General features: G+C 37.8%; 1 protein-coding gene and 1 pseudogene across 3 annotated transcripts in view; both read right to left on the reverse strand.

Annotated features, from left to right (window-relative positions):
* Positions 1 to 332: 332 nt before the first annotated feature.
* LOC110061126 (uncharacterized) overlaps positions 333 to 13,228 on the reverse strand; it is a 60,812-nt gene continuing 47,916 nt past the window's right edge. Inside the window, exons 1-4 of one of the 2 annotated variants that reach the window (XM_089297771.1) lie at positions 2,959 to 3,051; positions 2,082 to 2,224; positions 1,114 to 1,455; positions 333 to 850 (exon numbers count right to left, since the gene is read on the reverse strand). In XM_089297771.1, coding sequence (XP_089153897.1) covers positions 494 to 850; positions 1,114 to 1,455; positions 2,082 to 2,198 — 816 coding nt within the window. In that variant the 5' untranslated portion in view covers positions 2,199 to 2,224; positions 2,959 to 3,051 and the 3' untranslated portion in view covers positions 333 to 493. Of the gene's footprint in view, positions 851 to 1,113; positions 1,456 to 2,081; positions 2,225 to 2,958; positions 3,052 to 13,228 lie in introns of those variants that run through there. The other variant, XM_089297772.1, reaches the window with a different exon arrangement.
* LOC149106235 (uncharacterized) lies at positions 9,791 to 12,092 on the reverse strand (annotated as a pseudogene). Its single transcript, XR_016209700.1, has 3 exons — positions 11,698 to 12,092; positions 10,711 to 11,004; positions 9,791 to 10,292 (listed from the first exon to the last, which is right to left on the reverse strand). The product of XR_016209700.1 is annotated as an uncharacterized LOC149106235 (transcript).

The following is a 13,228-nucleotide window of genomic DNA, read 5'->3' on the forward strand; positions in this document are numbered from 1 at the left end:
AACAAGTTTGGTCAATAAAGGATTTATCATATGGAAAAAGATCACTATTTTCTTGCGGGACACAGCGGGTAAATAATTCCGAACAGGCAAGACAGCGCCATCTTTCACGCTTGTGTAGCCAATCACAGCCCAGGATTCGGTTCATCTTGCCCGCTCAAAAACGCTAACTGCATAATAAAACCTACATATCAAACAGACCACACTTTTTCCTTAGGGTGTTAGCGTTGTCCAATTTTCTTGCTATCGCTAGCTTTTAAATTCTGAATAAGAGATTCCTTGGCTTTCTGTTGCATGAGGAAAGAGAACAGAATGGAAATGCAAACAAACAAATGTTTCTTTATCAATCCTCCTGCATTTTATTTAAAAAAAAGAAAACGTAAACCATTACACAACACACCCAGTAATCACAGGAACCCCGCGTTATATGATTAAGCGATTTATCACTGTTCCATTATGCGCCTTTTCTGCAGGAATGGATGTTTTGTCTCGAGATCTAAGCCTGAGGTTTGGGAACTTCCTCAATGAAGATCCGGGACACTGAATTCCAGCCTGTGAAGGCGTCATAACTTCCACTGAATCCGGCACAATTAGCGACCCAGAATCCCACGCGCACCTTGCCTTTGTGGATGTTGCTACAGTGCTCCTCAATATGGCGGACGCGAAGGAGATCGTTACCAATTCCTTTAGACATGTACACAACACCGTCAATTGGAAGGGGACCTGAACATTCAGCACCGTTGAAAGTGAAATACCAGCGTTTGCAGCAGCCGTTACAACCGGTAATTCTAAGAACGCCAGTCCAGTAAACATGGAGGGAAGTGTCAGAGAAGTTCTTGGTGAACAAACAGTCCTGTGGAAAATGGAAAACAGAAGAGAAATTAAAGGGATCGATAACTGATCAAGCGGAAACATTCACTCGACAATATTCACAGAAGTATTTATGTGTTCTAGGGCAATAGAAATCAATTAAAACTATCTGATAGCGCTTAACATGACCTAAACCACCACGAAAATGAAACGCAAAGGAGAAAAGGGATGGTGTCCTTTTTGTCAGTGTATAAATCATGTGCACAATGATCTGTTACAAAAACGTCACCTATAAAACTCAATCACCTTGATCAGACCGTGATCTTTGCCGTCATTCAAGTTTTTCCATGTACACTCTTTCCAGTTCTTATAAGACATCACACCAAGAGTCCCAGGGATTCCACTTGTTCCACTCTCTCCGCGCTGCCCCTTTTGGCCGGGAGGGCCTTGGACTCCAGGTTCTCCTTTGGCGCCATTCTTTCCATTGATACCAAGAGTTCCTGGAGGTCCCCGGGGTCCAGTCTTTCCCGGGCTACCCTGGTCACCTTTGACTCCTTCACGGCCATCACGACCATCACGACCTGGTGCCCCAGGAGACCCAGGCTTGCCGTGCATACCAGGGATACCACCATAACAGAAAGGAGGTTGCTGGATTAGAATGAGAAAGAGGTTATGAGTTATTCAGAATTCAGAATTATAAATTTTCACGCTGTTTTTATCACTCACTCGTATAGAGAGTTTTTGTAGTTTGAATTAGTTACAGTGAGGCAATCCTTAGGGAGCAGTACTTTACTATATCAATAAATATCACCTTAGCCATGTTCGTGCGACTAAAAAGAATTAAAATTTAACCGTATCATGGATGTGCCAATTCAAGAAATCTTACAAAATCTGTTGTTGGAGATTTCAGTTATCTTTTACTAGTCACAAAATACTTTGTTCCACTCATGGAGGCTTAAATTTTACTGAGACTTTTTCTTGCTTCTAAAGTTTATACTTCCTAATTTTTCTTCCTACTAGAACCAGGTCCCTGCATTTCCCCTTGCTTTGGTTGCAATATTTCATAAGTTTTAATGCGAGGAAGGAAAATACTGTAGTCTATCATCAAGGAAAGCCCAGATTGTTTGCGCGGCTCTACTAGTTTCAGGTCAATCAAAGCTATAAATAGGACAACGTGGACGCATCTGTAATTTCCAAAGTTGAATCAATATTTGCAAAGAAATGTCGTTTTACTCTTACCAGGAATCAACATAACACATAACGCAATAACTCACCATTTTGTACGACGGTTGATTGGTTTTGTTATTTGCTGCGGTAGAGTACATCAGCAAAAACATCACAGACAGGGACAACAAGGACATCACAGAGACTTTATGTAAAATGAAGGCCATTATTTTCTTAGTTCTTCACGATCGCGCTACGGAAAAACGTTTACAAAGATTAGATCAGTGCACATTTAAGTGGGGCTAGCAGTTAAAGGCAAATTCTACGAAAGAGACGTTATTCTCCGTCTTAAAAAGTTATAGCGGAATTTTCCGAAGTGAAAACGCTTTCTTTCTTTTCACAACTTTAAATTGAAACTTTGGTCAAGTGATGCTTTTTTAGTTTAGTAACGGGGACATTCAAACTCTCTGAAAGCTGTACTTCAAGTCGACTACTAGCTTCTACTAAAATCGGATTTGTGTTTCTGATATCAGTAGAAATACTGCGAAAATTAATTAAATATCATATCTCTCAATCAGGACAAATTTCTTCTCTCTGTCGAATTTTGAAATGATAGTGCTAGTTTTGAAAAGAAACAATACGCATTTTTTCTCATGCAGGTGCTTTTTGTACTTGGGCAAAATAATAACGCGGGTGAATGTTTCCCATTTTTTTTTAGCAAATTCACAATATTGGTTTTAAATTTGAGAAATCCCGGCCAAGTGGAGAAATGTATAAAGCCATCTAAACTATAGAGAAGGTATTCTACTCGCGACCTGTTTCTATTTGAATTTTAGAGTGGCATCGAATAATTTTTCTGGATTTTAGAGTTTTGACAAAACTTCCCTAATTTGCCAAGAGCCTTGAAATATTTTGGTGGCATTACAATATTGAGAAACTATTTAATTTAGTCGGCGGGAGAAGGAAAATTACAGGAAAGTACCATACCTCTAAGCTCGAAGGATTGCGTTGCTGTCCAAGTGCCTGTTGAACAACTCACTGTAAAGGAATGATAAGTAAGTTGCGTGTGCAATTGAGTTTTTAACCTTTGTGTTGACTTTGGTTCGTGTTCGGACCAGTTTACTGTTGACCATGACTCGAGCTGTTTCAATAGTAAATTACATCACGGATAATGTTGATGACAGTTGTTTTGTTTTTATTCAATAAGAAAAAGTACCATTTTAATTTTCTGTTACGTTGTATTAAACAAATATCACGTTTTTTCTCAGAGTTAAGATTTTGCGGAGTTTTATTGGAATGAACCTTGCAGTGTTTTCTAAAACAGTGAGAGCGATATGACAACTTTTTACCCTTGGCGATTCGTCCAACAAGAATCTTGTCCTTGAAGATTGAAAAAAAAGAGCAATAATCAGTTTTGTTTTTGTCAAGGATTTGAGTTAAGACCTCTTTGGGGTCCCTCAAGGTTCCCTCCTAGGTCCTAGACTTTTTGCAATTTATGCAAATGATTTACCCAACTCGTCCGCAACCGGATTTATTCATATATTTGCCGACGACACCACCGTGTATTACATTGGGAGGGAGGTTGAAGAAATAGTGGATGCGTTAAACCGAATATTAATTGATTTTAAAAGCTGGTGCGACCAAAATCGCTTGACTGTTCACACTGGCAAGACGGAAGCAATGTTAATCTGCAAACACGCATTTGTCGGCCCTATGAGACCACTGATATTTGGCAACTCATACATATATTTCACCTCCAAATCTACCTGCTTGGGTGTTGTAATTGACCACAACTTGAACTGGAAACCTCAAATTAAAATGCTCCACTCTAAATTTGGAGGAAAACTAAAATTCCTAAAGTCTATGAAAGGACTGCCTACCTGTGTTCTTGAAGAAATCTATTACAAAGGCATTGTTCCAAGCATAACCTACTGCATTGCCGTATGGGGATCCTGTTCATTGTCTTCATTTAATGACCTAGAGCATTTACACATAAAAGCTGCAAAACTAATCCATAAACTCCCTAGTGGAACTCCTGATTGTGACGCCCTTAAAAGGGCTAAATGGAAGCCATTGAGTTACATCTACAAGCGGAGGCTCGCATCGATAATGTATCAAGTGCATAATGATATTCTACCGGAGCAGCTTACGGCCCTACTTGGAACTCGCACAAATGAGACTAGTTACAAATTAAGGCGCTCGAATGACTTCTCGCTAGCATGTTATCATAGTGAACTCGGAAGAAATAGCATTAGGTATAGAGGCCCTATAGTGTGGAATTCCATCCCAAAATTCATAAGAAACGTTACTTCTCTTCAGCTTTTTAAAGAAAAACTTAAACTAGCCTCAAAAACGTCAGACCAAATACAGTTCGAGAAAGAGGCGTGCCTTATTAAATCTAAGAATAGTGCATTTTTATATTTTTAAAACACTCTTTTTATACTTAATTTTAATAGAAATGTAAATTTTAATTCATTTTAAATTATCTTTTAGTAGCTTTTGAATCCTAACGATGTATTTTTAATAATTTTAGATTTTAGTTTCTAGGTATATATTTTATGGCAGGTCCACACCAGCCCTCTGGGTTGCCAGACGCAGACCTGCCTCATCAAAAATATATGTATGTATGTATGTATGTATGTATGTATGTTACTGACGATCTTGACTTGTTTGTCAAAAAGAAAAATAGTCTCACGCAAACATATTATGAACACTACTGTTCTTTATTTACTTTACACAATTACTTGTGAAACCGAACTTTTCAAGAACAGTACTGAATATTTGTATGGTAAGGACTCTATTGTTAACCAAGAGAACATTTTTACTTCTGGAATTATAGTTTCTATAGATTAATTTTCGTGCACGTTTCGTAAATTACTGAAAGAATCAAAACGATATATTTCTCAAATAAATATCAAACATCAAAATTTTGATGAAATTTTGTACTGGACCTGAGGTCTAACCGAGGTCTAATAGAAAGTTTACAGGTGTACGAGTTGGGCGCAAATCAAACTTTCTCGTTCTTCTCGCCTGAGGTGTACTTGTGCTCACCACAATATTGAATCTTGAGATAATGTATGAAAGTGTTTCACATGCTGATAATTTTCAACAACATGGTTCGCCTCTAGCAATATCCATAAATGTTTTATTCTAGTAGTTTCTCTCCATCTTGTACCCGCTGAATGCAACTTAACACATTCATGTCATTAGTTTTTTACGCGTCTCTTTTCATCTTGATAAGAATAATAAAATTTGGCAGACTCATTCGCACAGTGAGTGCGAGTGACAATGTAGCATAAAATGATATTAATATTTTGTTGGAAACTCTTAACAATTTGCTTGGAAGGAAACCTCAATTTGCTCTGATATACATCACTGATAAGTTAAACTGGCGATGGCTGGGCAAAATTAGATTAAGTTAACCGCTGGTATTAGTTAATAAACGTAAGGGGTTTCTTGCTCAATACCATTCAAAGGCAATTAACATTAGTATTATTTTTAAATGTAGGCTTCAAACAATTAACGTAGAGAAGAAATTTTTCGCTTGAGTTCATCGAATGTCGTCGGCTGTGTTAATGTTTTCCGTTTGTGCTTGTTAGAAACAGACTCTTCCCTTGAAATAAAAAGACCATTCGCAAAATTGACACCTAGTAAATTGAAAAGTATTTTTCTACTAAATATGGAGAACTGAGATACTTTTTTGTTTCTTTTTTTTTTTTAGAATTAATGGTAACGATATAAACACGAGTTCTGCTGAAAAACGCATTCGGCCAATCCATGCATTCTATGACAAAAGCAATTATAATTTAAAGCTAACATTTTGTCGGCAACCATCTTTTAATATCTCCATGTATACTTTTGATAGGTTGAAAAATCTTGTCTAGCTCACATCTGAGAATATAAAGCCACATTAGCCAGTAGTCAAGTACTTTTGCATCTATCTTACTGATACCAATGAATTATCATTCGTATATTTAAAGGCTCTAAATTAATATAACAAATTGGCTAAGTTTTACAAACGTGTTCCACTAGTTTTGCAAAACAGCATTTCCACTGCAATGTAATTAATTCTTCCAGTCAGAGCAAAAAATTGTACAGCCAAGAGACTGGAAAGCGATTAGCAAAGTCAGGGGCCCCTAAAGGAAATAATCAAGGGCCAAACAAGCCAAATCTGGTAGCGGTTTGCCCCTGTGCCCAGTTTAAATGTTTTCTTTTAGTATCTACAACTTATTTATTTACTTGACTCTGTAAGTGCGGCCTGACTAGTAGCTCGCTAAAACTGAAATCACATCAGTAGGCAAATGTGTGAAGAAAAATGTCGCAAAATAAAATCTTTCTTTTATACGGCATCTATTAGATTGAAAATATAATCTTACTATAATAGCGAAGCGGAAAGGAAAAATTATGAATTGCCATAACAAGGGTCGAATAAATATTTATAAATGTAACCGGACGAAATGTGCTTTCAGTCGTAGCTTTACTTAAACTAACTTTTAGCTGCAGTCTCTCCGTCGACAAAATCCAGTCTCATTATTTTCACTTTGATTTAACACTGAAAGCGTAAGGATTAATTGTTTTCAAATTAATAGAGCCCTAACTATGCTGGCACTTCAAGAGTAATTGCTTTCTTTTACTTTTAATTAAGAATTTGAATTAAGAACTCTTGCTTTCTTCTGCTTGTCAACACAGACGATTTTGACTTGGTTGTCGAAAAAATTCGCCTTCAGGTCGTTCCAAACTTTGCTCAATATTGTCAATGACAATAGCACCTCTGCATTATATGAAAGACATCGTGAAAAAGTGTCCTAAAAGTTTACAGTTTATCAAAGAAAATTTGACGTTCAAAGACAATCAAATATCTTAGTCAGTGACGAGGATTGTTCACCCTCACGGGTTTGTTTGTTTAAAGGTTTTACCATATTTGAATCATTAAACATGGCATCAAATACAATTGAACATGTTCTTTTCATAATTTCATTTTAACGCAGTTAACTGTTGCAATGTTTATTTTATCTGTTTTTTTAATTATTTGCAAATACACGGATTCTTTTTACGAAACAAATCACCGGTCAGTAGGACTCTGGCAAATCTATTAGCCTCACTAGGCTTTGTGTACCCTTGCAATTGTAATTTCAGGGAATTATAGTTTCTGTAATTTTTTTTCTTTCAATCCTGCGGGCAGCTGCCACATTAAAATACACAGTTGAGTCAAGATACCGAGTTATGCAAAATATTCAGTTTCGATGAATCATCAGAAAGTTAACTCTTCTTTTTCTCCCGTTCAAGTAACGCTTTGGCTGCGCTCTAGAAATTGAATCTATTATTGAGTCTGGGTTATTCGAATTCATTCTCGATCTCTAACCGGTATACGTAAATAATAGAATAAAATCATATCAAATTTATAGTAAAATTTTGATTCTGACTGGTTGAGTGCCTTAAATATTATCACCCACAAAGCATGAAATCGTTAAATTTTCACCGAGAGCTGAGGTCGTTTTATAATCTGAGTCGCATATTTTCCATTTCATCTGTACCGACGAAACAAAACACCCGATCACCCGTCCCCCGGTGAACATGTACTACGACATCTTTGGGGCGATGCGCGCCTCAATAGGCCATTTTGAACCAAATTATGTTATGAACGCCGGCGCCCTTTTCTCGATTTGTAGCACTTAACAAAAGCTAAACAAGGTTTTTTTCGATGTTTTGGTACAGGGATGACTTTCCTTGCGATGGAAAAGAGACTATTCTTTCTAGTTAGCTTTCCGGGCAGCATTGATTTAGTATACTGTTGTTAATCAGTTAAGGAAAATTGCTAATTAACTTACGCTTGCCGGATAACCTTATGATTTGTGAATATCTGTAAATATTGATTGCCTTCTCAAACTAACCGGTTGTTTTACGTGCCTATACTCAATTGTTGTTGGATTTTTCATTTAAGACAAGTACTCGTCGGTTGGGAGTCTTAAACTTGCTGAGTTTCCTTTCATTTATGAATTTCGATGTTCTCAAACTTCGCAGTTATTTTAATAGCTAAAGCCAAAAGTTTATCCGTTTAAGGCGACACCTAAGAGAAACGTTCTATTAATCAGTCATCTGCAAATTCTTACCAATTCCACGATGTTCAAATTTAATATATAGATTTAGGCCAGCCTAAAAGCGTAGCTCCTGGGCCGCGTTGTTCAGAGTCAAATAACCCAGGAGAAAGGTAGAATTTTGATTTCAGTTTTGTAGCTTTGCGGCGCGGTTCTCTGTATATTGTTTGGCCTTCTGTTTTGAGCTTTAATAATCACTGTATACACAAAACAAAGCAGCCAAAAAACATTTGTATAGAAAAAGTTATAATTCGGTTAACTTTTAATCCCTGGTTAGCGTTAACCGGCTTCCGAACAATCCTGCCCTGTTTTCAACAAGTTAACCTGAGATGAGCCCGCAATCCAATCAAAAACCAGCACTTGGTCAGCGGTCAACTTCAAAAAACACGCGACCTCGATAAGCTGTAAACTTGAGCCCGCGATATGGTCACGTGATACTGGTCAGCGGATACCTTGTTTTGACAGGTGTCAATTGATCATAACATGGATGTCCAATATCAAAGAAGTACACGGTAAACAAGACTGCATGTCTCTGTCAACCTATTATTTGAAGTATGGCGGCCATGTTGCGCGACTCCGTCGTCGTCGCCGTCGTGCGTACGCGTCCACGAGCAATACTGCTAGCCATGATGACCATGCGAAAATCAACTCATGGGTTTCCTTTTCTCTCCTATATGAGTATGGGGCTCCGTTTGGCGGCCCTTCGGGCCGCCGGAGCTCCGCTATAATACATCCAAATGTCCATTTTGCTGCGCACATCTTGACTCTGTTGCTATTGGGAATTATAGAAATGTAATTTTGTCGAGAGCTTACCGTGTTAGTGTACTAAGGATTGAGCATTTCAGACTAACCAACCAACAAAAGCCCTTAACAATTAGACGATCAGTAGTATTTCACTTCGCAGATGTTCACAGTTTTTCTGAGATCGTATCTTTTGTTAGTTTTCGTTTTACTTTGGTGTATTTTCACATTTGAAACTAATAATCTCGAACTGTTAATGAATCAGGAAGTTATCTTATTCAATAAGTGATGTCACCTTTTTACGTACAAGTTCCTGCTGTGCCTTTGTCCTTTTTACAAAATTAAAAAGTGATTAAGTTTCTCATACCTTCGCATCATTGCCTTTCATCTGTCTATTGACGATTGACCGTAGTATTTTGGAGAATACTTGCGCTATTTTCATACTACAGAGTAAAATCAGAACCTTTAGTTAATTTTAAGATCGTTTATCAATCTACGCATCCTGATGAGGTCATCAGCTTAGTACCCAGACTTATTCTTCACAATGACGTGTGACATTGCCAAAGCCAGTCTCGTTCCCATGGTCCTCTCTCTATCTCGAGGAAGAATGAGGTTGTGTCAAAGCATGTATATGACGTCACCATCTTTTCCCAGGGCCCTGCTTGTGCTATTTGCTTCTAAAAGACTAGGTAGAGCATTAATCTAGTCCCAGAAATGAGATGTTTTTAGTTGGATGAAGTTTAAAATCGACCTGGATCACAGCGTAGAATCAAGGTGGAATCCATTGATTAGCTGTGAAAAGAATGACACATTTGATTTTTTTTTTTTTTTTTTTTTTTTTTTTTTTTTCATTAGATAAATTTTCTTACAACTAATACAGGAAGGCGTGAGGCTGCAGCTAACATGTGACCTATCGCATTTTTCGTTGACGCCAATCGACGAAATTTGCAAATCTAGAATGAAGAAACAGACCAGCAACAACATTTTTTTCAATCTTTCTGCCATTTATTTAACATCTGCAAAAATACAGAGCACATGGAGAAATTAACAGAAACCCAAAATATATGATAAAGCAATTTATCACCGTCCCATCCGCCTTTCTGCACGAAGGGAAGTTTTGTATCAAGATCTGAGCCTGGGGTTTAGGAACCTCTTCATAAAGATCCGTGACACTGAATTGTATCCAGTGTAGGCGTCATAACGTCCACTGAATCCAGCACAATCAGTGACCCAGAATCCCACGCGCACCTTGCCTTTGTGGATGTGGTTACAGTGCCCCTCAATATGGCGGACACGACTGGGATTTTTACCACTTCCTTTATACATGAACAAAACACCATCAATTGGAAGGGGACCTGAACATTCAGCACCGTTGAAAGTGAAATACCGGCGTAAGCAGCAGTTGTCACAGCTGTAGATTCTTAGGGCACCAGTTCAGTAAACATAGAGAGATGAATCAGAGAAGTTATTGGTGAACAAACACTCCTGTACAGGATGGAAAGACAATAGAAATTAAAGGAATCGATAACTGATCATGAAACTATGATAATCATAAAATTATTTATGTATTTTAGGCAAGAGACTGAGTTGTTCATAGTTTCTTGATGCTAGGGTAATAGAGATAAATTAAGACTCGCTGAAATCGCTTAACACGACCTAAAACACCGCGAAAATGCAAATGAAACACAAACGAAGAAAGGAATTGTGTTCTTATTGTCAGTTATTGCTATTTTCTAGTTCCTAATACATTCGTTTCATTCCCACATAAATCCTTATGTTTTGCAATATGATTAGCTATCACCAAAAACAACGCTAACTCATGCTCAATGAGCTTGATAAAGCTACGTGTTATTATCTGATATGAAATAAAAGTTTTTTTTTAAATTCTACAAAAATCAATCACCTTGATCAGACCGTTGTCTTTGTCGTCATTGAAGTCTATCCATGCGCACTTTTTCCAGTTCCTATGAGACATCAGACCAGATGCCACATCCCCGCGCTCCCCTTTTTGTCCGCAAGGACCCTGGACACCAGTTTCTACCCTTATTCCTTGCAGTCCTGGTGGTCCCGCTGGTCCAGTCATTCACACGGGTCCCTGATTCCTGTCACGACCATCACGTCCATCACACCCGGGTAACCCTGGGGTACCAGGCTTGCCATGTGTGCCGGGCTGACATGAGCAGCAGAAGGAAGATGGCTTCAAATAAAACGACAATTTGGTTTAGTTGTAAGGTATGGTAAACATGTTAAGGGGCTAATAGTGAATATACAATATTCTTTGTGCTCTTATAAGTTACATTATAAAATAACTGAGCTACTACGCGCGCTCTCATTGGTCGATAGGTGTGTTTATATTAGAGTATGTAAACACAGTTGTGACGCTTTAGAATTAGCGCGTATTTTTGAGAATTATTTTATAAAAACAATAGAACACTTTTTCCCTGTTTACATAGCCTCATCTAAACACTCGGAAGGTGGGGGGGTGGCTGGGAAATTCTCGAAAGTTATGTTAACCTGAGACGTAGGTCTGTCTCGAATTCTCCCAACTCTCCTCGTGTTTAGATGAGGCTAAGTAAACGCGGAAAAAGTGCTGTCTTACTTAACTGTAAAGATCTGTTGTATCATGTCAACTGCTGTAGGTATATTGAGGATCAAATCTACCCTTTAGTCAAAAATGGTCTAAAGTGGCATTTTTACTAGTTTCAGGCTACAACATTGTTAAAGGAAATTGGGGGTTTCCACGAAATCCTACACCGCTCTTAATTTCTTTCAATTTTCTTATAACATGTAGTTAAGGACCAAGAAAGCCATTTCTCATAGCTTTTTGAAAACAGAATTGATTTAGTGAAGTAATGGTCCATAAAAGTGCTATTTCAGTATCTGGCTGTACCGTGATTTGACCTCCGGTTTGTTTGCTCTCAAGGTTTCCCGTAGCAATACAGATTGTCATCAGCAAAATAATCGATAAACTCGACATGGCTGTGAACTGTACTTCACTCAAAGGATTTACCACTGTAGTGACCTGTGAATTAAAATACATAACGAAATTAGCTCAACTGTATCACCCATTATTCCAACCTTTCAAGCTGGACAAAGAAAATAAGGACGGCAAACTTTAAACGAGAATGACAAGTGAATGAAACAAGAAAAAAACCAAGGGGAAAGGAAAGAATCAATTTGTGTCCCCTTCAGAAGACGTATGCCGAGTGAAAATTAAAATTGTTGCTCGTTGTCATGAACTAGACCGCAATCTACACCGACATCGACTCTTCGAGTGTCTCAATGGGTTAACCGTCAACCGTCAAATGACCAAAAAATTAACCGTCAACCGTCAAATTACTAAAAAATATTTTTACTGTCAACCGTCAAATGAGCAAGCCAATGTTAACCGTCAAATGTCTCAGATATCCTTAATTAAGAACTAAAAAGTATATTTATGTGCAAGTCTTTTAACTTCTAGTCTTGGGAGCAGGCGATTAATACGTCTACCCGTAACAAAGGGGAAGTAATTACTCTAATTACACAAATATTTGAAAACCCGCCACAAGAAACTTATACCCGGTAGTTACTTTCAACTGATGATTTCACATGACTGTCCATGTCTTACGTCAGCAATCGTATCCCAGTGCCATTCAAGAGAAGCATCGTCAGGTTATTAAACTATTTTTCTTTTCATACTCATATCCATTAAAATATTTTGCTTTGACAAAGTGTAGTTAGTCACGAATACTAGTGTACTAGAGAGGAGACAGTAACAAAGATGAAGATCAATTTAGTCCTTTGCGTACTCATTTAATGTTTACCTTGAAGATATTCCTCAAAGTCGATTGCCAAGTCTGCACCTGAAGTTAAATTCGAGGTCAGAACAAAAGAAGACTTCGAATTCTGTTTAACTTTACCAAAAACGTCAAAAGAATGAACTTGCAATTTGTGAGGCCTCACTTCTCACCTCTTGTCGCAAACTGAAAAGCTAAAGGTGACTCGCTGCAAGATATTTTTTTCTTCGACGCTGGTTTGTCCTTGTCAGATTGTTTTCAAAACAGTGATTGACAATTAAAACTTTTTATTCCATTGACTGATATTATAGCTTTCAGGTGATTGATGGTTCTTCATCATCAGTTTATCCAATGACAAGGCAGTCTATATTAAACCGCTTTATTGCCTTGATCATGAATTCATTATACACACGGACGTACTACACAAGAAACTTCCCTCCGTTAAAACCACTGTTAATATCAACATCTTTAGGTTGCGCATACTCGATGAATTTTGCAGCTTATCTGCCGAAATCTTTCCCAATACGAACCATCTTATTTTAGGGCTTTATTATTAGTGTGGGCGTCGTGGGTTTCTACGTCAATAAAGAGCTTAAGCAAATCATGACGGCAAAGAATACGCCACCAAAAAAAGATTAAATGAGT

Source organism: Orbicella faveolata, unplaced genomic scaffold, assembly GCF_042242905.1.
Source record: "Orbicella faveolata isolate gen_17 unplaced genomic scaffold, um_ofav_v1 contig_3, whole genome shotgun sequence".
Taxonomy (NCBI): domain Eukaryota; kingdom Metazoa; phylum Cnidaria; class Anthozoa; order Scleractinia; family Merulinidae; genus Orbicella; species Orbicella faveolata.